Source organism: Phalacrocorax aristotelis, chromosome 12 (genome assembly GCF_949628215.1).
Source record: "Phalacrocorax aristotelis chromosome 12, bGulAri2.1, whole genome shotgun sequence".
Classification (NCBI taxonomy): domain Eukaryota; kingdom Metazoa; phylum Chordata; class Aves; order Suliformes; family Phalacrocoracidae; genus Phalacrocorax; species Phalacrocorax aristotelis.
Window position 1 is genome coordinate 23137665 of NC_134287.1, and position 26182 is coordinate 23163846.

General features: G+C 49.7%; 1 protein-coding gene and 1 long non-coding RNA gene across 6 annotated transcripts in view; both read left to right on the forward strand.

The window, feature by feature from the left end:
• Positions 1-460: 460 nt before the first annotated feature.
• On the forward strand, positions 461-10865 carry LOC142063530 (uncharacterized). Its single transcript, XR_012662802.1, has 3 exons — positions 461-540; positions 7017-7143; positions 10299-10865. It is a non-coding gene; the product is annotated as an uncharacterized LOC142063530 (long non-coding RNA).
• Positions 10866-18219: 7354 nt separating this feature from the next.
• The window catches only part of PWWP2B (PWWP domain containing 2B), a 109920-nt gene continuing 101957 nt past the window's right edge, over positions 18220-26182 (forward strand). For all 5 annotated transcript variants that reach the window (XR_012662859.1, XM_075107876.1, XM_075107874.1 and 2 more), the window contains exon 1: positions 18220-18448. Coding sequence is in view for 4 of the 5 variants with exons in the window: in XM_075107876.1 (XP_074963977.1) it covers positions 18273-18448 (176 nt within the window). In the remaining variant the exon portion in view is untranslated. The remainder of the gene's footprint in view (positions 18449-26182) is intronic.

Genomic DNA, 26182 nt, shown 5'->3' on the forward strand with positions numbered 1-26182 from the left:
CTGCCTTTTATTGTTCTGGAAGTTAAATACATACATAACTGTAACGCTTCTATGTAGGATAATGTCTTTGGCCAGGCTTGCCACAGAAATACAGCAAAGCCAAGCAGGTTTGCTGTGGTGCCAAAAGGGGTTTGCGGGAGAGTTTTATGTGCGCAGGCGAAGCGGTTGCAGAGCAAGGGCAGCTGCACTTTCCGAAGGGTCATCCTGCAGCGGGGTCGCCACGAGGCAAACGGCAGCACTTCACCAGGGGCGTTACTGGAACCAGCAGCTCATTCTAATTACTGGGTAGGATTCATAGTATTTACTTGTGCTTAACTGCTTTTACACAGACTTTCCTCTTGTGTATCTGGATCAAACCAACGTGGGTGACTTATTTCCCACTTTCTCTGCACTTTAGGCTGATGATGTGAGTGTGACAGTTCCGGAAACTGTTCTGTTGTGTAGCAATATCCGACACCAAGGGTAATTTCACAATGCTCAAAGCATGAGCAGGAGCAGAAGCAGGTGGTGTGATAAAAATGCATCTTTCTGCCATGAACGGTAGGGGTCGGATCGGAACATGCAGATTGTTTTTTATGGAAAACTTACTAGAGGAATTCCTGCTGAGGCCCCGAGAACTTTCCTGGTGGATAACAGCCCCCGGGGGTTCCGCTGATCTTGTTGAAGCTGTGCAGTCTGCTTTCTCTAGGTACAAAGGTCTTTGTTCTGGCCAGCCTGACGATTGTTTTTAGGACTACAGAAATTCAGTTAGCGTAGAATAGAATGGAAGTTTGAATGACAAGAGAAAGAATAAGTATATTGTTACGAGATCCATTTAAATATTCCTCATTTTTCTCTTCCATGGTCCCACATAAATAAATGGGGAGAATAACATGTTCACTCACAGAAAACATTTCTTTAATTTCTCCTGTAAAAGTTTTTCTTCTTTAAAAAAACCAGAGCAAAACGAACATATTTAGGTACTGGCAATGACATAATGATACACGTGCACAGTGATAACAAATGGTGAGTTTAAAGTGGCATAAACGGTACAGGACCTAAAGGCCGCACGAACTGAAGAGCTCTCGAAGGCAGGTCCGTGCGTGTGCAGGTGTGTGACGGGAGATGGCACCGCAGGACCACGTACCGACCGTGTGCTCGCTGCTGCGCTCCCCTTACTGTAGTTTGCATCAATACCCAAGAAATACTGACATTAGTAAGAGCGTTGCAACACGTTCTCATATTTTTATATTAACAGTCATTAATTTCTGCTTTCCTGTTTAGTGTATTTCTTTGTTCTTTGATAATCTTGTTAGAAGCAGTTTTCATGTTCCTTGAGTGTTACAGAGAATATTCCTTTATTTAACCCTAAAGATTTTGGTTTTCAAATTGTTCTTGTTGGAGTGGGGGGGTGGGGATGGGGGAACACAAGGTAGCTATCCTTACGTAATAAAACTTAAAATATGTTTCCTGAAATCATGAGATTGTCTTGGATTTAGGGTCCTAGTTTTGAGTAATGATGATAAAGGCAGGGAGAGGCAAGTACTGGTCGCTTGCAGTTGCCATTGCATACCTTGACTTTCCCAAAAGTAAACACTCTTTCTGTGTGTATGTGTGTTGTGGTTCAGCCTCAGTTGGCAACTAAACACCCCGCAGCTGCTCGCTGCCCCCACCACTGCGGGGCGGGGGAGAGGCTCGGAAGAGCAAAAGCACAAAAAAACCCCTTATGAGTTGAGATAAGAACAGTTTAATAATTACAATAAAATAATAATACTAATGATTATCATAATAACAATAATGATAATATAATAAAAAGGAAAAGGGAAAAAGGGGAAAAAACCAGAAACACGAGCGACACAGCCGCTCACCACCCGCCGACCGACGCTGCCCATCCCCGAGCCGCGATCGCTGCCTCCCTCCCCCCGCCAGCCCCTCCCAGTAACACACTGGGCATGGCGTGACATGATATGGAATATCCCTCCGGCCAGTGTGAACCCGCTCTCCTGGCCGTGCCCGCTCCCCTCCCGGCTCCTCGTGCCCCCGGCGGAGCCTGGGGAGCTGGAAAAGCCCTGACCAGTACAAGCGCTGCCCAGCAGCGGCCAAACCTCGGTGTGTTATCGGCGTTGTGTTCCTACTCGGCCCTGAGCCCGGCACCGGGCCCGCTGCGGGGAAGGAAATTCACTCTACCCCAGCCAACACCATGACAATGTGTCAAGTCAACGTGAGCACGCCGTGTCATTTCTGCTCTGTCCTCTCCTTAATTGCTAATGTCAGCAGGGATAGTTCTGGAAATGGATTTGTTCTATAGCATTCTCCTCCTGTTAGTTGATTGACTTTCTTTGCAGCAGGGTGGTTACAAAGCAATGCTATTAAAATATAATTGGCAGTTTTATTGTCAGCCAGTTTGGAGGTAAGCTTTTGTACTGAGAAAAATGAAGTGCCTATAAAATATTTCAAATCTACAGCAGTAATTTTTCTCAGTGCAAAACCTTGGGAATTTATTAACGTGAAGTATAGGTAAGGTGGTTTGTCTGGGAAATAATTTGGCTTCACGGAATAGTTTTGAGTTTTTAAAGACATTCAACTCGGCAGAACAAAACCAAAATTTTTTGTAGCTTTATCAGGAAAATGCTGAGGGAAGGGCCTAACCCTACAACCATGGGCGAAGGAGCAGGTTTCAGGGAACGTGAGAAGTTGAATGCGGAGGTAGGGCTGTGACTTAGCTCTTCCGCAAGTGACTCCACAAGGCTGCTGAGCTGTATTCTGTAAATAACCGAATATCCTCTGAGGTAAGAGACAGAGGCTGTGCAGCCCAGTGGTCAGAACACCTGGCAGAAGTCTGTACGGGCAGGGTGCCAGCTGCTTTTTCACTGGGGCACAGGGGGACATTGAAGCTGCCCTTCTCCTGTAACGAAAATACAAGGTGCCGGCTCTTCTGAGCCTCTTCCCGCCCTCTCTCCTGGAACTACTGTTTTCCTACCAAACGGCCCTATTGCCCTACCTACTATTGCTCCCCAGATTTGGCTAACGTAATTAGAAAACCCGCACTTGGCCTCCCTTTTCCCCGGCTCTGGCACTATGTTACTTGCACTGAGACAAGGGTCGGACTTGCAGGGTGCTGCCGCTACGTGTACACAGGCGGTATGTGAGAAAATGCATTAAGTATGCTTTTTCAGTAATGCATTTTTAAGACTGATACTTTGCCACAAAATTGATTTTATATTTCAGTTAAATGAAAAATATATTGCTATATTGCCAAAACATCTTCAGTTGTTTCTACTTATCGGCTCAGGTAATCCCCAAGGGCCGTGATGGCACGTTGGTGAAGGTTTTGGGTTAGCAGTCCCGGAATGGGATGATGGTGGTTTTATGAGCTTGACCACCACAAGGTACTTTTTAACGTCTTTGAAAACTTGGGATGCAATTCTATGCCACTGAGCCATGTTCTCAAAGCTCAGGTGTCATTACGACTCAGAGCTCCATGTGCCGTTAGGATAGCTGTCTCCCGTGGGCTCCTAAACATGCGATGCTGAAGTTACAGGTGAGAGTCATTTTCCTGATCTTCAGTAACAGGAGATCAAGCAAATACCTCTTTCAGCTACAATTAAAGGTAAATGCAAATCTACCTGGAAGAAAGTAAGATAGGACAGGATTTGAAAGATAGAATATGTTGCCAATTACAATTACCGTCAGTACAATGTCCTAGGTTTGAAAATATGTCTATAAATTTCCCAATTTTCCCCCCTTATTTTTGGCCCTAAACTTAGCGTGCTGCCACGCCTGCCACCACCTTGATCTCTTTAGACCTGAGTGCCTTTTGTAAGATTATTCTATGCTTCTACTAGGGATGAAAGTCACGTATTCTTCCTAACGATTACTGAACTAGCTAATTACATACCAACAAGGAAACTCAGTTCGCTATGAGCAAATCTTCTGGCCAGACGCCGCTGCTGGCATGTCTTGCTTTGCGCCTAAGTCTAGTCCTCGCTGTGAACGCCTTCTCTAAAACACCAACGGGTTTTAAAACTGTTTCAGAGAGAACAGTCTTAAGGTGGTATAAGCCAAGCAGTGTAAAACATCATGGCACCCTAAGGCTGTCCACTAAACTGAACGGCACAGGTACGTGCTTAATTTAGCTAGAATGGATTTGTAAAAGTCTGGGAGAAGAACGAGCCATGCAGACCAAAGTCGGGAGTTTCTGGAGGACTGTTGGTGCAGCAAGTTTTAAGAGATCTTGGGAGCTTAAGATGTAACTGAACGGCACCGTTACCGAGCCCTGGCAGGAGGGTGGACGCGGCTTTGGTCTGTGGGGTTTGTTCTCAAGTCATTAAGCAGTATTTTTAAGTTTTCCACTTTATGGTAGAAGTTTGTGTAAAGCATCAGCATTACCCTGACTTTAAATAACTTAAACAGATTTGTTTTATCTGTCTGGTTCCCCCCGCCCCCCCCCCCCCCCCCCCCGATCTTGGGGAAATAATACTCTTGTAAGTAAATATGAAATAAATATCACATTTCCTCTGTGAATGTTACAGCTCAATTGGAGGCAATAAAAACATAGGAGCACAAGATGCGGAATTCAGTTGCAGGACTCTGACTGCAGCCATTGTAGCCTTAGCAGAACTCATGAGCATAGTCATTTTGTAACTCCCATGGCCTCCACGGTATCATTATCATTTTACTAAAAAACCAAAAGTATTTAAGCCAAGCCTTCTCACAGCTTTGATTTTTGATTTACTGGACTCTGTATTAAACCCTCTTACAGAAATAGAAGCATGTTCTTGCTGTGTGATGAGTGGGAAAACATATGGAAAGTGTCTTCCTAAGAGCACATCCCCAGAGCATTTCACAGCACCGCGCGGTGCTCGCTGTGAGCTGCTGCTGGCTGCCCCAGGCGCCCCGGCCCGGAGCTCGCGGGGAGGGTCAGCAGCCGAACGCCCGACACAGCATTTCCCCAACAGTCACTGCCCACTGACCGTGGCTTCAATGAGTGACAGCCTTTACGGCATTTTTAATTTCAATAAGAAACCAGTTTTCAATTGATATCGTTAATTTCCTTATAGTGTGTTAGCATTGCGTTTTGCTGTAGGTACCAAAAAATGCACCATATGCTACTAATAACATCGGTTACTACTCTGTGAAAGAGGGAGCTGAGAAACAGGATCGGACACCTGAAATAATGGAAGAAAGGTTGCTGAAAGTAAAAGATGAAGCTACAAGGTGAGTGCTAAAAAGATACGATTATAAACTCTTCCTATGTAACGCTATTGATGACTTCCATTTGATTTTGTTACTATGAAAGTATTCATTTCTTTTTTGCTATTCTGTCAAGTAAAAAAATCTTGCACCCTAATCAACAAACACTGTGGCTAAAAGAGAAATAAAAAATTAAGTTAATTCCAGGTTTACTTGAAAAAAAATATGTTAAAAGATAATCACTAGCGCTTCGAGACTTGCACCTGAGCTGTATGCATTTGCTCCTTCACGTACAATGCGATATCAAGACAAGAAGCATGCTGTTACAGAAATTCTTATTTTATTATAGTAATAATTTATTTTAATAATAAACCAACTATTTTATAGTATCTCTATATCATCTTAATACAGCAAATGTGAGCCAGAGGGCTGACGAGAAGCTGAGTGCCTCTGGTCCTTTTTGCAAAATGAGCTAAACAAATCTCAGCTGATTGATGGCCTCACCTTGACAGGCTCGCCCTGCAGTATAAATGTACATACTTGTCTCGGTTGTTCTAGTCTGTCAGCCGGGCTGGAAAATACTTGAAATCATTCTTCTTTATGAGAGTTTAAAAAAAAAAAAAAAAAAAAAAGAAAAGAAAAAAAGAGCCGGGAGAAGTTTGAACCTGCCTCAAATGTTTAAGAGCCTGTAAAATGTCTGATGCTATTTTGAGAAAATATTCAAATTAAGTTTCAGGCTTTTTTTCTATTTGGCTTTAACATATATGGGGGAAGCTTGAAATGTTCTGTTTGGTTTTCTGATTACAAGGTGTGTTGGTTTGCTCCATTTTGCACTTCTAAAGATGAGTGTATCTTTTTACATGAGGCTGTAACCGGACTAACTGTATAAGCATGTTCTAGCCGATAATCTCAGGACATAACTACTGAAAATCAACTACTGTAAATCAAGGATAGCTTTAAGGAAAAATACACTATATTATACTGTCTCATAGTATGGAAGAAATGTGGTTACAGATACCATGGCTATGGCCAGGCAGGTCTGATGAGCACAAAAAGTAAAGCAGAGTAAATACATTTATTTAGCTGTCAATGATATTTCAGTCCTGTTCTTGTAGTGGCTTTCATACCTGCATGAATATCCCTCGTGCATTGGAAAGGGCTGTTCCGTAGTACTCTTTTTTGTATTTCTGCTGCCCAACATGATTTTAATTTACAGGCAAGACAGTCAAGAAGTCGTTTGCATGCGCTGTAGATGGCTCAGCCGCCTGCCCTGGGTATGCCCAGTTGCGCCTTCAAGTTCTTGTTTTGTTAGCACGCTTTCTGCAGCATTTCGTTTAGGTTCAGCTACTGCTTGTGATGAACTCCCCATTGGTGTTTCCTCCCATGAATTCCAGGACCTCATTCAGCTTCCCAGACTGCACATCTCTGCTTTTCCCCTTTTTTGTCCCACTGCCTCGTTCACTGGAAGCCTTCCAGCTTCTAGAGCAGCTGTGCAAAGGGCCCACCAGAAGCAGCCTGCTGCACCACCAGGCTCTGACCTACCCGCGGAGCACCATCGAGCTTATGCGCTGAGTGAGGCAAGGCGTTGATTTACATAAATAACTAAATACACGAACAGACCCCTGCAAGAGTAAGAGCCGATGTAGGATACAGCAGCACAAGGCCACCACATGGTGCCACACCACAAAGTTCGTATTAGCAAAGGCAAAGCCCCAGCATTTGCTCCCCTTGCTGCCTGTGTTTTTATATTTTTGGCAGAAGTGTGTTAAAATACTTGAAACTGGAAACAGAAGGGTCAATGAATATAAAGCAACAGAAATTATAATTTTACCATGTTTACTTAGATCCCTCAGAGAAAAGAAACTGGAACAGCGCGTCAAACAGCATACACAGATGATGAAAGCTAGAGGAGAAAAATTAAAAGGAACATCCCAAGTGGAAACGAAGAAAGCAAAACAAGACATCGAGGCAGTGAGTATCTTCTCTTTTTCTGGAAGACCAGTAAACACAGTGCTCTGCGCTGGTGAACAGTTGTTAACTTGACATTTCGTTACTTTCACAAAAATCTCAGGTACCATATATTTTACAGTTAAAATTGTTAAACATGAAACACTATCTTTTTGCTCATGCTAAAGTCGTGTGTATGTGTACGTGTACACAACATGTACGTATATAAACAGACCTAAACATCTGTAGCGCTTTGAGTCTTTCAAAAGCAAAGCCAAAATTCTAGGATAGAAGACAAAAACCAAGAAAAGCATAAAAGATGGCCAAAGATTATTATAGAACTCAGTAGGCATGATGATTTTTATCATGTGTTGTACAAGCCATTCAATGCAAGTAGTTAATACAGCAAAAAGGTGAAATGCAAGATTATCCATTTATGGTTGGAAAGAGGGGTCATAAATCTATACCTTGAGACACCAAAAAGTGTCCTGATTAGGAAAAGAAATTGAGAGCTGTCATTAAAGTTGGCATAGCTGTAAAATTTATTCGCTTATTGCAACATTATTAGGAACTGTTTGTCTTGACTGAAAGTATTACTTGAGTTTTCCAAACTGCATAGCTCGTCGAAATGAAGTTATATATCTTTCAATAAAATGAGTCAGTTTGCTGTGCATAACCAAGGCGCTCAGCTCAAAACCAGTTTTGCCTCAGAAGCCCTAACTGGCTTTTGATTCCCATGGGTATGAGGTTGCTGCTGACGCTGACTGGCTTCCGCAGGCTGGGATGGCGACGGCCGGGCAGCCGTGCCGGAGCGCTCTCCCCAGGGACCCGCACGCCGGCAGCGGGGCCTCTCACTCCTCTGTCCCCTCTCCTTTCTCTTCTGCCTGCCGGGTCATTCCCTGGGTAATGTCCTCTACTGATGATTTTGTCAGATTCGAAAAGCAAACTGTCTTAGAAATACACTTCCTGAGGGCAGAGCAAGTACAAATGCTCTATATGGTTCTTCGAATGCCGTGGCGCATTGTGTACGTACCGTGCATTCTAATCAAGCAAGAAATCACTTTCTTTAACGTGCAGAGGTATACCGGTGGTACTAAATATGGCAAAGCCTTTTCCCAGTAAAGAATTATACTTCAGTAATAAGCAAAACCCTTTTATAATGCAGAAGGAATATGAAAGAGCTCCAAAACTGTTTACGTACTCCAAAGAGGAGTAGCAGTCCATCAAAAGACTGTTCCATTGCAGCTTCTTCTCACGCAGTGGTGAGAACTTGTGCCTGCTGGGAGTCACCCACGTGCGAACCTTTCACTTAGGTGGGGGTGTCCAGGTCCGGCGGAGTCCTAGCAGTCACCGTGTCTCACTCAGCTGTCACTCAGCACTCAGCTGTCGCCGAGTGAACCGATCACATAAAGGCCGTGGATTTTATAGCCTCATTTTTTGCAGTGTTTGCACCACTTTACAGGACATGTACTTCTGGAAGAAAGAAATTCTGATTTTATTCAACGCATCTTTTGGCCTCACAACCAAAGCGATCTAACACACTGAAAGCACAGCCTCCCTGCTGTACGTAACAGGGCAACCAAGCCGTACGTAGCGCAAAGCATCTGTCCCTACGCCAGGAAATCATGACGCTGTTCTAAAATTACCCGCATCCCTCCCATTCCACAACATCGCGCACAGCACAACGCGAGCTGCACCCTCCCAAAATGGAGCTCGTCCCTCGAGGTAGGTATGATTCGCGTATGACGTCACCCTGGCATTTAGGAGTGGACTCCCCACAGTCCCATACCATGGGCTCCTGGTGCTCTGGGAGGGTCTCTCTGCTCCCGCAGGGTGGCACGCAGCTGCAGTTCAGGATGGGTTTGGTTGCCTTTACTGTTTCCATGAGCAATCTGCTCTTTGGTTTCCCAAAAACACATCTGAGAGTCTTGGCGTTACTTAGGAGATCCATTCCTTAATCAGTACCCGCAGGTGCCCAGCAGCGTGGTGGCTGGCTTGCAAGAGGTCTCTGGTTAGCTGCAGTGTCAGGTACGTCTACGCAAACGGCTGTGTGCTCACCGTTACCAGGGGAACTCTGCTGTCTGTAATGGTCTGCTAATATTTTAATAGTGGATAATTACCACCCAAAAAGGAATGCATCGCTGGATGGCAGTTGGGGAACTGCGGGATTTGAGGAGCTCAAGTTCATTCACCAAAACTGAGTGACTTCCAGCTTCACAGCATGCCATTAATACGTGGTGCCTCGTGTGTTTTGCAGAGTGCAGGCTTCAAACAGTGGAAAGATGTAATTCTATTAGCTTAATTGATTTCATTTTTGTTAAAGTTGTTTTTTAAAAGATACGTGGAATGGACTGTCAGGAGCCAAAGCCTGCAGAGATCCACTTCACTGTGAGCTTCTGTGTATGAAATGTGCATAAACCTGGGCATGATGATCTTAACTTATTTTGGAACCCCCAAGGTTACTGTGTTTTGAATATGACTGTACTGTATTCCGTAGCATTCATAGCATACTGAATAGCAAAAGAAATAATGTTTTAAAATCTCTGGTTGTATTTCTAAAAAGCAGAATATTTTCATGAAGACTTGTAAGAGCTTTACTGAATTTCCATCGACTTTCAAGGTTATTACAATTTTGTGAAATATCTAAGTGAATGAATATGACTCTTAATATGGTAAAAAGTGTATTTACGTAGCAATATTGAGTTGAGACTAATAACAAATCTATTTATTAGTAATAAGTTTAGTAGTACATGTAGTTACTCTTTATTACTTTCAAAATCTGTTGAGCTTGAATGCTTCCAGCCCTTTTATAATCGATAGCTTCTTCATTCCTATAAACTGACCTATGCATGTATTTGCACTAATGGGGTTAAAAAACCCTGTTTGCATTTCAGCTATTTTAAAACATACACGTATTTAAATGTTAGCATGTGCATGGGACTGGAGACGTAAATCCCAGGACATTCTTATGCTTTCACAGTTAACATGGATGGCCAAGTCAATTTAAGTGGGTACAACTTAAGCTGTTATATGTGTACAGCTTTAGGTGCATGCAAATGGAGGCTGCAGAAGGAGCAGGTAAAACTCTGGCCCATTAGACATATGCCATACTTTCTGTTTTTAATTATTCATAATTACATATCCACTCTCTTTTTTGTTGTTGTTCTTTTAAATCCAAGGTTGAAGATCTACAGACCAAGCTTGCAACACCAGAGGAGGACTCCCTCTCCAGGAGTATCATCTCACGGCCTTCACAGGGGAGTTTCCACCTGCCTCACCAAGAATGCAAACTCAAAAGATCCTTTCCAGTAGCAAATTCCGATCGCCTGGAATTGTTAAAGTATGAAATGTTTACTTCATAAGAATGAGAATTACAAAACCCTTCCCTTCTCACTTAGTCTTCCTGACTGCATTTGACAATTTTAAACGTATAATGATAATCCATCTGCTCTGACTGTAAAATCTGTCTCACTTAGAAGATTTGTGGTACGGTGTTGTAAAGGGTTTTCTTCAGCCTCTCCGCATGTTCTTCTCAAGCACGCTTCTATAGGCTTACAAAAATCCTATGAAAATAAAATTCAAAAATTGTCTTTAAGGTTTGGAGCAGCCATTTGCAATTTTACTAAATATGAGGAAATGTGTACTCTCAGTTAACTAATTTCATGAAAAACACATCTCTGGCCTTGCACTGTATGTCCTGCTCGTATCGCACCAGTCTGGGCTTTCATCACAAACGCTGTGTTTAATGTTAGATCATAATGTTGCATTTAAAGCTACTCTTCAAATGTAGAATAACCTTATTTGCACTTTACTGTCATGAAGGCCGCGTCCTTCTCCTGGACAAAAGGCAGCAGGCAGGAGCACTTCTCAGGGTGTCTGTGCTTTGGTTCGGAGCCCTGCTGGTGTTTGGGAGCAGCAGAGCTGCCCCATCCGCACCTGGGAGCCTTTGGTGGGGCCCCTCGGATGCCGGCTGCAGTGAGAGCGGGGGATCAGAGAGGCAAGCAAGATGTGATAACAGCTGAGCCTGAATCCCAGCAGTGTCGCTCCTTTGAGACTCATGGAACTACGCAATGCTAAGACTGGAGTGACCAGGATGGGATATCGGGAGCTTTTCCCTTCTACTACCCCGAAACCGCAGCAATGCTTTGGAGAGCGCTTTACCACAAAAGTGCAGTAGAGGAGCTGAACCAGTGCCAGTGACCTCCCGGTACCACAGGAGCCCCAGGAAGGGGGTCACGGTACCGACTTTAGCAGATGGCAGAGGTCTTCCCCCCTCCCATGCTGTCTGTGTTCTCCCTCTGTCCCCACTATCTCCCTCTTCCCCTGCCGTGGTCCTGTCATTTGTCCTCCTTGGGCAGCAGAGGTACCTCAGGTGGGTCTTGCCTCCGCTTGCTGCTCAGTCTACACGCCTTAAAATGTTGGTAATTTTAGTCATGGGAATAAACAGTAACACCACCAACCCTCCCTGTGGGGACAGAATTGGCAGTGTATGGCAGGGAAAGACAAGTCCACAGAAGGTGGACATTTTTCTTAAGGAAAAACGTGGCGCAAGCCCACCCGATCCTGCGGAGCACGGGGTCTTTAATGGCAAAGAAGCATTAGAGCTGGCAGGGCTGGTGGCACTGCCGTCAGACCTGTCCCTGGGCTTCCCGCGCTCCATGCCACCTCGCTGGAGGCTCTGCCACCCACGAGTGCATGGCTTCGTGCCTCCTCATCTCCTACAGGTAATTAACGGGGCTCACTCAGCCGATTCTGCTGCCACACAGATGGAAAGCTCAGAGCAACTCCTTTGGGTTTGGTGCACTTTTTTGGAACAGATACTCTTTAGCGTGATGTTAATTTGATCAACTTTTGACAAGGTTTCCTTTGAATGTCCGTAATAGGTGCGTTTATGCAGTCTGTCCGCTGTTTCCACACACTATGAATTGATTTATTCTGTATATTCCAAAATGGTCTGCATCTGGCCCAAGCTACGCTCAGAGTCACTGGATTTAATAAGTGACAGCCAAACCTGCCTTAATAAGTTCTGAACAGTTTTGGAGATAGATTTCCTGTAAAAGTGTATCACCATGTTTTGGAGAATGCTTAAAAAAATCCTTTTCCGTCTGAAATTAGTACAGGTTTCTCTGTCCTTGATGACATTGGAACTTTCCTCTACGCTTGCATGTTGCGCTCACATATTTTCAAGGTTCTGCAGAAAGTCAAGGCTGCCTCAGAACGACCGCTTGTCTTGTCCTCTAGATACTGCAATTGCAACATTTAAAAGTTTCCATAATAAATAATGCCAAATACCAATTCAGTTGAGGGTTTTTGTTTTATTTTGCTGTTTAGATTAATGGAGAAAATAGCACGTAGTACTGTTCATGTGAGCAAACATTTATTAGGCCTTTTTGGCAAGTCTCTACTTGAAACCTGCATTAAGCTCCAACAGTTCACGTTTTGGTCTCGGACCTCTGTGTGCAATGAGAGCTCAGCTTTAGTCAACAGCAGGGACGCTTCATTAATTCCATATGAATCTAGTACTTGAGTCTGTTCGCCAGTTCAGGTAGAGCTGTGACCCTTCCATAAAAGGTTAGTAAAAATATACATGTTACCTGTAAAGGATGGTTATAAAAGTGAGTTAGTGGCTGTGACTCATCAAAATGTATAATTTCAAAAAAACCTGGGAATGAGTGTGACCGTTCTCTGAAAGAACTGCACCGAGCGCAGAGCTGAGCAGGCGTGGGCTCACGTGCATGTGGAATGGAGTAGGGGTGAGGGTTTAGAACATGTCTTGTTCCTGATTCTAGCTCATATCGTCTGTAGTTACCAGTAAAAGCATTAATTTGTGTACAGCAACACCGTTTGGCCTACGTATAAACCTGAAGGAAACCCTGAAGAAAATATGACTAGCAGTTGTTACAGACCTACATTGTTTAAGTAATTAGCAAATGCCAGGTTAAAAAAAGGATTTTCTCTGCCTTTTATTTTTTTTTCCTTCCCTAAAAGTCACATTTAAGAAGGACTTGACTTTTGTTCTTTGCGGTTTTGACCTTCATGTCTCTGCAGTCCTAAGCAGAAATAATCCATGAAGGCTGAACTGGTGGATCCCAGGGATCTGCTGTATTTGTAGGTTTGTGGCCATTCCTAACGCATCTTTCTTGCTTTCTGTGTGAGGTGTCGCTGAACACGCTTCCAGAGGTATCAGAGAGAGATTTGTCTTGCATGCGTCTGGATCAACAACTGATGAATGAGGCGCAGTGACTGAACAGAGTATTCCAATTAATTTTGTACAAATACAAATGCGATGATCGATTTCCGTGCTGGGTTTTTTTGTACTTTCTCATGGAAAACTGGGAACGGATGCCTCCACTCCAACAGGAGGGCTGAAATCGATTCATGCTTGTTTGTTCCATTTTCAGGAATACCAGAGCTCGGAGAGGAGAGGAAAAGAGGGAGAACCACCAAATACAAAACCCAACTGCTTTATCCTTTTGTTTTGGCGTGCTTTACAGGCAGAGCACAGCAGGTCTGGCAGTGACAGTGCCCAGCACGGGTGCAGTTTGGCTGTACCAATAACCTTTCTGCCTCTGATTCAGTCCTACAAATAACGTTAATTTGTGCAGATATCTGTAAGGATTTAACAAGCCAGATCACACCTAGATCCGCAGCTGAATGTCACTTTGAGACCGTAGGTGAATCAGCTGCTCCTGGGTGTTTGTTAAGGCCCAGGGCTTGGAGCTCATCCCAACCAGTTTCAGTTCTGTGGTCTCACTGTCACTTTCGTATGGCTTTCAGGTGCTGCGGGGACTTTCACCGGTTAAAATCTCAGTGTCTGCGTGGAAGAAAAGGTTTAAAGCACTAAAATTTCTGAGTCGAGCTTTCCCAGTTAAGAGCTACTCTGCTCTCTTGTGTGCGTGCCACGGGTGGCGGCCGCCCTCGGTGCCGGGTGACGCGCAGCAGCTGCTGGTGGCCGGGGTCATGGCGTGGCGGTGGAAAGGCCCGGCTGCCATCGCTCGGTCGGAGCCCTGCGAGGGGTGGCAGAGGCCAGGCGCTGCCGGTGGGGTGCAGATGGTTGCGGGGCTGCAGAGGGGCGAGTGCCAGGGCTGCGCCTGTGTCAGCGTCGCGGCTGGCGGCATGTGGGTTTGCTGCGCTGCGGCTGCACCGACGAGCGGCCCTGGCACCACGCGCTCCGCAGGGAGCAGCGCGGACATACCCAGAGGGGTTTTCAGTGCCCAGCCTGGGCCTCCCACATTAGCCCAGTGCCAGCCCGGCTGAGTTCAGGCTGCCGTGCGCAGCCCCCACCCCGGGAGGCATTTCTGCCTCGCCGCCAGTAACGGGAGCGCAGCACACAACACCCCAGTGCACGCACTTGCGGCTGCGCCGGCTTGGGCTCCGCCAGCCCAGGCTCTGCGCCACCTGCGAGGAGCTCGGCCCTCTCCAAGCACCGTGCGGGCCTGGAAGCAGCGTGGCAGGGCTGGCTCTGCACCACGCCTGCACCCACCCACCCAGACCTGCACCCCATCCTGGTTCATCTACAGCCCAGACAAACCAGCCCTGCAGAGTGAGCCTCGCCGTGCCACGCCTGCCGCAGGAGCGTTACTGCTTCTGGAGCCCTTAGTCCAGATTTCCCTGTGTCTTTTCCGTACTGTGAACGGCTCCAGCTCACTCTCCAAAGTCCATGTGGGAAATCAGGTGTTTTGGTTTCAAAGAAACCAGTTTCTGTGATGCTACCGAGACATCATCAAAAGGTTTGATAGATGTCTCTGTGCTAGGGAGGGATAACAACATCCCCGTTTGGCAAACGGCTTACTGGGGCAGAGAGGGAGTTAAGCCAAAACTAATGAAGTAATTTATTCTTGGGGACGTCAAACCAATGCAACCAAGACCAATGTCCTTGAAGCAAACGGCCAGAAAGAAAAAAAAATCAGCACAGACCACTACATTAGGCAAAGTTAACAGAAAGAAGGCTTACACTGGCAAGCGTTTCATGAGCCTAATTTTCAAGGATTTCAAAGCCACACAACAAGGTAGGAAAATGCGACTACATTTTGTATCCAAAGGAACAGAGACATCATCTGAACCTGCTACGCAGCCTCACAAAACATGCTTAAATGTTTCCTTTATGAATGGCGAAAAGTATGCAGAAATCAAGTGTTAGGAGAAATGGTTTCTCTACTCCCTCATATTTCAAAAGCAATGAAAGTGGTATTTCAGTGCTTGACTTTTGATTATTTCTCAGAGGATGTGCAAGCTTGTTGCATGGTCATTGCAGTGAATAAGCGGCAGAAAATCTACCCAGAAACAAAAGTGGAATCAATTGAATTACTTCACAGCAGTGAAGTGACAGAAGTAATATCAGAGGCAGGTGAAGTAAATAAGACTTAAGTTGCTATCTAACCTTAAAATCTGAAGGATGCTTTAGTACCTTGGGAGAAGTGTATTACAGATCTTACCTGACTCTGCTGAAGTCACCTGAAGTTTCCTCAATGATTTGAAGCGGACAGGATTTCTCCCCATATTTCCATATTCCACAGAACAATTGTGTCTTAGGGCCATTGTAGTGTTTCTGACGTGTGCAAACAAGCTGGGAAAAAATACCGTGAGTTGGCACAGAATATCACCAGAGTATTTTGCGCGTCGCTGGCATACTCGTGATACACGTACTTGCTTTGGACTGCCGGCCAGCAGGCGCAAAGGCCAGTTCAGTACTTCCAGTTCCTGAGGTCTGTTTGTTGCCGATGCAACTCTGAGCAGATATCGACAGAGGAACAACTCTGAGCTACCTCCGAGACGGGAGCGTGAACGTAGCTCAGAGCAGTTGTTGCCTTCACATCATTCGCATCCAAAACGTACCACAGCTGAGCCAGGCCTGAGGATTTCAGCTTTTGTTCGTACCGTAGTATGTCTCGGAAAGTAAAAAGGCTGTTTCAGATGTATCTGGCGTTAGCAGGCGTTTGGCAGAGGAGGCCCTCCCGGTGCTCTGGTAGTGCTGGGTTAGCACTTGCACAAACTGAGGTGTGAGTAGCAGCCAGTCGCGGGGTGAATCGCAGGAGCTGGGGAAGGTGGGCTCCCCTGCTGGGAAGTCTGGCCGCAGAGAGGGCAGATTCCCACCGGTAACAGCGGCCGAGTGCTGGCATCCTTTGGCACCTGTAAGGCCCACGACTGACGTGTCTGCGCTCACTGCGTGGAGATTGCGAGAGCCCGGAGCGGGGGGCAGCAGGAACCCAACGTCATTTCCGTAGCTCACTTTCCTCAACACGGGTTGTCATAACCTGTGGGTGTTTCTTGTGACTGTGTTTTGATTTCTATTCTAAAACACAAAAATGCAGCGCCATGTAGCTCGATGCGCAGTCCATTTTGACAGAGGCCACTTGTTTTTCTGTTAGTAGTGTCAGTAAAAGGCCCTGCAGGCTCTTAGAATCGGACCCCCAAAGCAATAAAAATCCACCTAAGAGATGCCTTAATACATACGTCTTAGATTTTTCAGACTTTCTATGAGCTTTTAAATTCATGTACAAGCATTTTCTTAGAGGCATGAGAAGCTGCAGAGGACCTGGCCTCCCGAGGTCCCTCGCACCTGGAATTGCCCTGTCCTTCAAAGGCGGTGACGCCCACCGTTGCCATCCGGACAAGCGGTTCGGGGTTTCCAGAGGGAACTGTGATGCCACCTCTGGACCATGAACCTCAGCTCCACTGCTTCCCCACCGGTTGCTGTGTAACGCTCCGTTTGGGGCCATTCTCCCCAAAAATGTGCATTCTTGTAGGCGTTGTTAGTTACAGATAACTGTACCCTTAATCTGTAACATGTGCAAGTATTTCCAGCGTGAGCAAACATCCTTGATTTTGTGTATTCTAAACAAACTGTGATCGAGTTTAAGCGGCATAGCCAAGGATCAGCTGGTGCTGGAAAAGCCCCTCTGCAGCGGTGCTGCTCTGCTCCGGAGGACTTTGCTTGGCCTCCCTTGGAAATTTTACTTCTTGTTGCGTCGATTCAGTCAACAGTGACACAGCACCGGCACAGCAGCGTTGCACCTGGAGGGCCATGCGTGCGCTCTGGGCGTCCTGGTGCTGCCTCATGCTTGGTAGCGCGGCCTTCAAGGCGTGGGGCATGAGCCGGGCCCGGTGTAGTGCCGGCTGTCGAGGCCAGCCCTCCGCCCTTCCCTTCCTCAAGCCCATCATCGGGTGAGGGGGGGGGATTGTCCCGCTCTGCCCCGTGCTGGGGCGGCCTCACCCCGAGTGCTGTGGGCAGCGTTGGGTGCCGCAGGAAATTGAGGGTATAAAGGTACCGGAGAGTGTCCAGAGGAGGCCACGGAGCTGGGGAAGGGTTAGAGGGGAAACCGTACGAGGAGCGGCTGAAGTCCCTGGGTTTGTTCAGCTGGAGCAGAGGAGGCCGAGGGCAGCCTCATGGCGCTCTGCAGCTCCCTCCCGAGGGGAGGAGGAGGGGCAGGGCTGGTCTCTGCTCTCTGGTGACCAACGCCAGGCCCTGAGGGAACGGCAGGGCGATGTGCCAGGGAGGGTCAGGCTGGGCATTAGGGAAAGGCTCTTGCCCCAGAGGGTGGTGGAGCCCTGGCACAGGCTCCCCAGGGAGGCACCACGACACCAAGGCTGGCGATATTCCAGAAGCACTTGGACAAGGCCCTCAGAGACACGGTGTGAATTTGGGGTGTCCTGAGCAGGGACGGGAGTGGGGCTCCATGATCCCTGCGGGTCCCTTCCAGCTCAGGACCTCTGCGCCGGCCCGAACTGCCCTGCGTGACGACGCACTCCACCAGGGCGTCATCACGTCATTCTGACGGCAAATTACGAGCGCGGGTTACCGATTTGTCACGGGGGCTCCGGGCGGGCGAAGGGCGCAGCCGGGGCCAACGAGGCCGCGGCAGGAGCGCGGCGCGGCCGCCAGGGGGCAGCCGCCAGGAGGAGGGCGGGGTCGCCCCGCCCCGCCCCGCCCCGCCCCTCGCGCGCGGCAGCCCCGCCCGGCGGAGCAGGGGGCGCTGGGCCGCCCGCAGCGCGGGGGCGGCGCCCTGACGTCACGGCCCTACGGCAGCGGCGGCCCGGGGCGCCCGCACCGTGAGGTCATCGCGCGGCGCGGCGCGGCGCGGCCCGGCCCGGCCCCAGCGGCCGCCGCCGGCGGGGGAGGGGCGCGGCGGGGCGGCGGCGGCGGCGGCGGCAGCATGGCCGAGGCGGCGGCGGCGGCGGCGGAGGAGGAGGCGGGGGCGCCGTCGCCGTCGCCGCGGGTGGGCGCGTGGCTGCCGGTGCTGGTGGAGCAGATGGTGAACGACACGCTGGTGGTCACGCTGAGCTGCGGGGAGCGCCGCTTCACCGGCGTCCTGCTCGACTGCACCAAGAAGTACGGGCGGGCGGGGGGCGGGGGGCGGGGGGAGGGGGTGCCACGGGGCGCTGCGGCCCGGCCCGGCTGGGGTCGGGGGCCTCGCGCTGCGCCCCCGGCGCTCGCCCTTTGTTCACCCGGGACGACCCGACCCGACCCGCCCCGGCCCGGCGGGAACAAAGCGGGCCGGGGCCGTGCGGGCGGCCGCGGAGCCCCGCGTGGGAGGCCGGGCCGCCCGAGGGGCCCTTCCGTGGGGAGCGTCGGGGGGGGGGGCCTCCGTGGGGCCGCGGCGGGGCCGGGCCGCTGCCCCCGCGCACGGCCCGGGGGGGCGCTCCCGGCCCCGCCGCCCCCCCGAGCCCGGCGGCAGCCCCGGCCCGCGGGAGGGGCGCCAGCGTGGCCGGTTTTGCCCCTTTTCTCCCCCATTCTCCCCGCCGTCCAGCCCTGGAGCCCCTGTGACCGGCCTCCTGCCCCGCCGCGGCCGCCCTGCGCCCGGCCCGACGCGGCGGTCCCCCCCGGGGCCTTCCCTCCGGCGCCCGGCTCCCGCCGCGGCCTGGCTGCGCAGCTCCGGCCCGGCGAGGCCGAGGCCCCCCTAACACCGCGAGGGCATCTCTGTAAGGAAGGGCATGAAAGGCCCGCTCTTCTGAAGGGCAGGGAAGACATTCACGCAGCGGGCACTTTATTTCAAAACTATGCTAACTTTTAAAGCGTCTCCAAACGCGGCGATGGCGGGTGCAGCTGTGCCGAGGACCAGTGCACCCCGGACGGCTGCCTCGTCTCTCCGCGGTGTTGAAGTTGAGAAGCCCTCTTCTTAGCTTTAAGGCCTTCACTTTAAGGCTTGCTGTCTGGCTGCTCAATGAATGACTTGTCAGACTGGTGCTGGGTGGGAGTACAGCCAGCTTCACCTCTGCAGTTCTTCTTAGATGTATGAAGCAAGACTTCTGAACTTAATTTTCATAGTTTATTTGGTTTCACATGGCTATCCCAGAAAATTGGAGCCAGATTTTCAAAAGTATTCAGGCATCTCGCTTGGGTAAGAGTCTATAAACCCTGCTTGGTGTCTGTTCCAGCCCAAACAGTGAGGGGTAGGCATCTCTTCAGTCAGTTCAAAAAGCCGGCTCTTTGTATCTTTTCACATTCCCATTGTCTTCCTCATTAGTGACAACATAACCTTTTTTTACCTGGGTTTTTTTCCCTAACCGTTCTCTGTGATTTTTTCCTTCTTTCTGCCCTCAGTGGATCCAAGAAACAGCCAGATGGGTGTTTCCCACCAGGTTTAAGGTGCTTCTGGAGCCCATCGCTGCCCCAGCCCTGCTGCTAGTGACGCTGGTCTCTGCTGGGGCGGTGGGCGGCCCACCGTCACCTGCGTGGCAGAGTTGTCTCCGAGGGTTGGTGCTCATTCTGCTGCCACTCTGTTGGGCGGGAGACCTGCGGCTGGGCCGGGGGCTGCCTGCATCTGCAGCAGGGATGCTGAGCCAGCGCCCTCCTTTCTGACTTGAAGTGGAATGGGGAGAGCAGAAAGAAGGCATTTTGTTGACGTGTTTTAACTCGTGAGTAGGATAGCTGCCCCCATCTCTGCCCTCCCACTCCAGTAATTATCGTCTCTAATGATTGGACTCGACTGTGGCGAAAGGTGAGCCTTGGGATGGGCCCACCTGCCCCTGAGGTTACGCAGGGCTGGGTTTGCTGCTCCCTCTTGTTGCCTTAAAAGAGGCTAAAATCTTGGAGCGGGCCAGTGTTGTGGCCTGTTGGTACAGTAGTGCTGCTTCAGGTAGAGAAGTGGGAGGAAAAGCAGCCTGGCTTCTGGGTCCCGCCTGGCACTGCATTTTAATTGTCTCTTTAGGGCTGCAGTGGAGTGGGAGCACGTCCTGCCTGTCTGTCCAGGAGCCCTGGGTAGAGATCTCAGGTTCCACAAGCCTCCTGCAGTGCTGGGAGCCTCTCCCCATGGGGCCTGGGGCCCAGGTGGAGGGCCAGGAGGTCTCCCCGCTTCAGGTGTTGCACAAGAACTTGAACACAGAGCAACTGCTGGGGCCGCATCCCATCCGTGGTGGTCCTGAGCGCTACCTGGCCTCTGATGACCACAGTAAGCCTGTGACATGGTGGCCAATGTGTGGCTGGAGAGCCATGGGCTCTGATCGTGCCTGCTGTGAGGCGGCGAGTGCCTGGCTTCTGGTGGGCCTTAGTGACTCTGGGTAAGCATGAGGAATAGGCTGAGAGCACCTCTGCTGCAGCGACCCTGAATTTGGGATGTGGAGGGAAGAAGAGGTCTTGCCCATCGTGTTAACAGCAGAGTTACAGGAGTCAGTCTGCTGGTGGTTGGAACATAAAGGTCGAGATGTGTCCCAAAGGCAGTAGGAATTTGCCAGCTTAGTGCTGAACTTCGAAGGCCCCAAAAGTAGTGCAAACCAGAGACATGGCAAAAGTGTTTTCCCTCCTCCTCCCTGCTGCTGTGCTGATGGAGAGAGGTGCCTCGCTGGCCTGCACAGCAGTTGATGCTGCCCTGCTGGAGCAGGTGGCCGTGCAGGATGGTGGGACGGGACTGGCAGGAGATGAGCAACCAGAGTGGGTTGTTTTACCCTGCAGAGAGGGGAGAACCCCAAAAGAAAGAGAGGGAGAGCCTTTATCGTGGCTCCTCAGCTTTCTTTCATGTTTTAAACTGGTGTTAGTATTGCATAGAAGATGAATCTCTCTTATTTCTCCTGAAATGTAATGGGTGACATGGGGAGCTGAGCAGGAGGCAGGCCTGCAGCCCCAGGCAGCCGGGAGATCCCTCTCCATCCAGGTCCCACCGTTGGACTCCCGTTATTTTAGCGGCAAAGAAGCAGGCGCAGGTCTGAACCCGAAGCCGCCTGCCCGGGTTTGCGGGGGTTGGCCTGCAGGCAGCGTGCGTGGGAAGCAGGCTTGCTCCTGCCTGCAGCCTGCCTTCTCCCCTCTGCCTCTGGGAACAGTGGGATGTAGTTAAAAATACACGCCTGACTTTTCCAATAGCTGTGGAATTAATTGAAGAAAAAACGGTTCTTGCCTTCCTACAGGCATTCCTTTTTGACCACAGCCTAGATAGCGCGTGCAGCAAGTACTAGTACTTATTACTGAGTGACTGGTGGTTACTTTGTTCTAATTAATTCACTCCTCTGGACAGTAAGCTACGTAGCATCCATGCTCATGAGATTTAAATGCATTTTGATTGCAGCTAGTGTTTTTGATGATAAGACTTGGTGCTTTTGTTGCAACTGAACTTATAATTAGTTATTTTTTAATTATGCACGAGTATAAATTGGAGGACGATGTCTTCTGTTCCAAGCAGAGGTTGGACTGAAATAACTTAGTCCTTTTGGCTACGTCTGGCCCGGGGGGGTTATTATAGACAGGGTGAAGTCACATTCTGCAGTATTTCCTGATGCTTGTGATACCTGCACATGCAGTCATGCCCCTAACCCACCTTCATCTTAGTTGGTTTAGATATGCAGAATCAATAGTGACAGTAAGTGGATAGAAATATATTAACTACACACTGATTTGTGCAAAAAAATTCTGGGTGATATGGGAAAAGCCAGTGGTATTTCTCCATGTGGTAGAAGCGAGCTTCTCCTGGAAAGTGAATTGTGTCAGATGAAATGTTTCTTGTTCTGCAGCAGGTGGAGAGACACCAGATCTAAATCCTCTTACAAGGAGCTGTGCCTGCACAGAAGGCGGCTTCAGGCTGGGTGAGGGGGGCAGCGGCAGCGGGGGGAGCACTGTGGGCTGTGGGCATGGCCCCTGGCGAAGGGCGCTCCAAGGGTGGGACGTAATCACTTTTAGTTGGTCTTCCCGTGGCTGAAGGAGCTCGGTCTTCCAGTGCATCCCCATCAGGAGAACGTAGTGTGGAGGGACAGGGAAACCGAAAGCAGCCTTGGGTGACAGCGGTTGTTCGGTCGTGCCAAATGGGCGCCTGGCGATGTGGTGACAGATATGAGATATCTGTGTGTAGCCTCTCTGGAGCTGTTTTCCTTCCCCTGAGCCTGGGAAGTAGGGATGGGGGTGCACATCGCCGCACGGTGGGGCAGGCGGGCGGCTGGGCAAGGCGGCAGGACTCCTCTTGCCTCTGCCTAGAACTGGTGGGGCAGGCAGGTGGGAAGAGGGATGATTCCTCAGCAAAACTGATTTCTCAGCCTTTGGAGATGCTTCCAGTATGAATGAAAAGAACTAGAGGCCCCTTGGGAACAAGCACATCCATCGTGTGTGTCCTGTGGCACGTGTCGGGGCACCTGTGTGGTCACGCCACGGCAGGCAGCACCGGGTTTCTGGTGTACTGGCTGGAGCCAGAGGTGCTGCTGGAGGAGCTGCAGGGGCTGTGATTTACCGCGGCTGCCCGTGCTCTCTGCCCATAAGAGCACCTGGTCCAGGGAGCACGGCTGCCGTGGGAGGTGCTCCCCGAGGTGGGAACGCTTGTGAGCACCATCAGGGAGAGCAGGGAGCCTCTCCCTGCCTGGTTGTAAAGAACCTGGTTGTAAAGGTACATCATGTGGATGCTTATGTCCCCAAGAGCCGGGCCACTAAAGAACATCGAAACAACCAGCAAGTGGATCAGGCTGCCAAGATTGAAGTGGCTGAGGTGGATCTGGACTGGCAACATAAGGGTGAACTATTTCTAGCTCGGTGGGCCCATGACACCTCGGGCCATCAAGGGAGAGATGCAGCATACAGATGGGCTTGTGATCAAGCGGTGGATACTGTCATGGTTTTAGCTGGGATAGAGTTAATTTTCTTCCCTGCAGCTGGTGCGGTGCTGTGCTTTGGACTTAGTATGAAAACAATGTTGATAACACACCAATGTTTTGGTTGTTGCTGGGCAGTGCTTGTACTAGTCAAGGACTTTTCTGGCTTCCCATGCTCTGCTAGGTGCACAAGAAGCCGGGAGGGGATGGGGCACAGCTAAGAGAGCGGATTCAAACTGGCCAAAGGGATATTCCATATCATGTAACGTCATGCCCAGTGTGTTACTGGGAGGGGCTGGTGGGGGGAGGGAGGCGGCGATCGCGGCTCAGGGACGGACAGCGTCGGTCAGCGGGTGGTAACCTCTGCCATGCCACCTCTGTGCCATGGGAGTTTCAGTACAGGAAGGCATGTCAGGCAGGCAGTTGGGGTCCCAAGCCCAGAACAGGGCAGGAAGGACTTAGCCACTTAGCGCACCAACCTGCGTATTTTACAATTCCCCTCAGCCCGTGCTGTGGCCGTGCAGATCGCAGCCCTCCCCGGTGCTGTTGGGTGCCGTGGCGGGGTGCAGGATGCAGTGGTGGGCTGCCGCGCTAGCGTAGGAGCGCTCCTGCCGCCTCGTTGTGCCGCAGCAGGATTTGCAGAGCTCATCTGCCCCTGCCCGACCGTGGCCTTCCCTGCGGAGCTGCTACCTGGGCACGCGGAAGCTGCTGCAGTTGAAAATTAATCTTAAACTGCTTTGTTCCACCTGGCAGTTCATGTAATCCCTCAGACAAGGCAGGTGGTATATTTTCTCTCAGACGGCTGGTGTTACTGCATCTTTGGGCAGAAAAGGTGCTGAAGCAACGCCCTGGGACGGGGCGGTGACTGACTGTGGGCGAGGAGCCCCTGCCATGGGGCTCTTCCTGATTATTTGGGCTTTTTTCTTTGTATTTTTGTAGCAAGCCTAAAATAACAGGACCCTGGCCTATAAGGCTTCTGGTTAAAACAGCTTAACAGCCACCGTGCTCTTCCGAAGCGCTTGTCACGAGCTGCCGCGCAGCACAGGCATGCGCCCTGGTGTCCCCGCCGGCCCTCGCCAGGCGGAGCGGGAGGGCTGTCGAGGGCCCGTGGCCAACCCTGGCCGCGCTGCGGTCAGAGTTAGCCCCAGCCCTAGTCGAGGGCCGTGCGATGGCAGCAGGGCTCAGGTGCCTGAGCACAGGCACGCTCGCTTCTTGCCCCGCTACGCTCCCTGGGCAGGGCACTGACCCTCGTGCTGCCGTCAGGCTGGGGGCTGAGGCAGCGCGTTGCTGCGGCAAGGTGGCCGGTTTCAAACCTGGCAAGGTTACAATGCGCTAATACGTTAACTTTACAAGCGTAAATCGTCCCGTGAAGTTAACAGTTGAGTGCTTTGCTTTGCTGAGGGAGAAACTTTGTGCTATGCCGGATCCTCGGAGGGATTTGTGGATTTGATGGACCTGCCTGCACGTTTGCCTGCTTGGAGCCAGACTGTGGAAAGCAGATGGGATGAGGGCTTGCCTGTAGGAGCAGAGGAAGCTGGGCTTGCCTCCACGTGAGGAACAGAAAACTTGTCCAGTTTTCTTGTTTGACCAAATTGGACAATCTCATTGCATAAAATAACCAAAATTTATAGCCAGAATGTTGGGAATTATCACATTCAGTTGTTTTATGAATGATGCTGACATCTTTGGCTGTACAAACTGTACTTGCTTTCTTGGTTGTTGTTTGAGAGACACCTACATTCTCGGTTGGCTCTGTTTTTTTTAAAAAACCTCTTAGAACAAAAACATTTTGTTCCAAATTACGTGGTTCCAACAGCGTAATCCTCTTGACTCACTTGCATTTGAACTTGGAGCTTCCCAGTGAAGCTAAACTGTCATGTAAACAGCAAGTTCTTGCAGTTTTTCCTCTTTGAATAATGAGAAAAGATGTTTCAGAGTCCAAATAACTCATTGGTGGTTTTTATTTCAGAGAAGGGCAGGGGCTTGGTACCATAATCAGGCTAATTCCTCCTTGCTTAGTTTATGCAAGCTTTATTTTTTAATTTAGTGGGAGTCTTCGTGGAAATCAGGTGAGAGAGATACAGTCCGTAGTTGTCTGAGAAAAGGTGAAAGAAGCCAATGGATTAGAGCCATATTAAATGGGATCCATGTTCCCCATTCTCCTGTGAGCTGCTTAAAAAGCTCTGCTCTTTTTGTCTCTAATCTGGGACGGTGGTGACCCTTGGTAACACTGCTTTCTGCTGGTGCTCCTGGGACGGAGGCACCTCCTCGCCTGTGCCTGGTGAGGGGAAGTGGTGTTTTTAGGGTCCTTCCCCCAGCAAAGCGATGTGGCCTGTGGGCAGAGCTGGGGAGGGTGCCGGGAGCCCGGGTGGAGAGAGGAGGCTCCTCTCCATCAGCAAACCTGCGGCAGTGACTTTGTGCTTCTCTTGATAAGGGGATGTGTGACTGAGTGGATGCCTTTGCCTTCTCTCTGGTGCCCTTCTGCATAATGGTTGCCAAAGTCATCGTCTCTGTAACACCACCAAGAAACTCCTCCCTTGCTAGTGGTTGGAAGAAAAATGATGGCTAGCAAGGAGGGCAATGGGGAAAGTAGCATCCTAAACTAAAACTAGTGTTTGGTCTGTAACTGTTCTCCATCTCTTTATGGCTTCTTCATGGCCCACCCATACAGCATTTTCTTTTTATTAACAAGGCTGAAACACTTCACTGATGGTGTACTCTCTACAGAATTATGTCTGGAAAGCCAAGACAGCAAGCATAGCCCATTCTGAGTCCATGTTTCAAGGCAAATATTTGTCTAAGTGCTGTGTTAGCATAATATTTCTAATGTCAGGCCAAGGGCATAAATTCTGGTGCAGAAACCCGGAGACACGAGTCTCAGTTGTGCGTTTCAGTGTTTCGGAGGATTTGCTTTTGCCAATATCTGTGCGAGATATTGTATCCAGGCTGTGGTAGCCTGCAGTGGGGCTTGGCATTGAACAATAGTACATTGTCATTCTTAATCTTGCTATTCTGAAGTAGTAGTGTTTCCTTATCTTAACAAAGTCATATATGGAAAGACCGG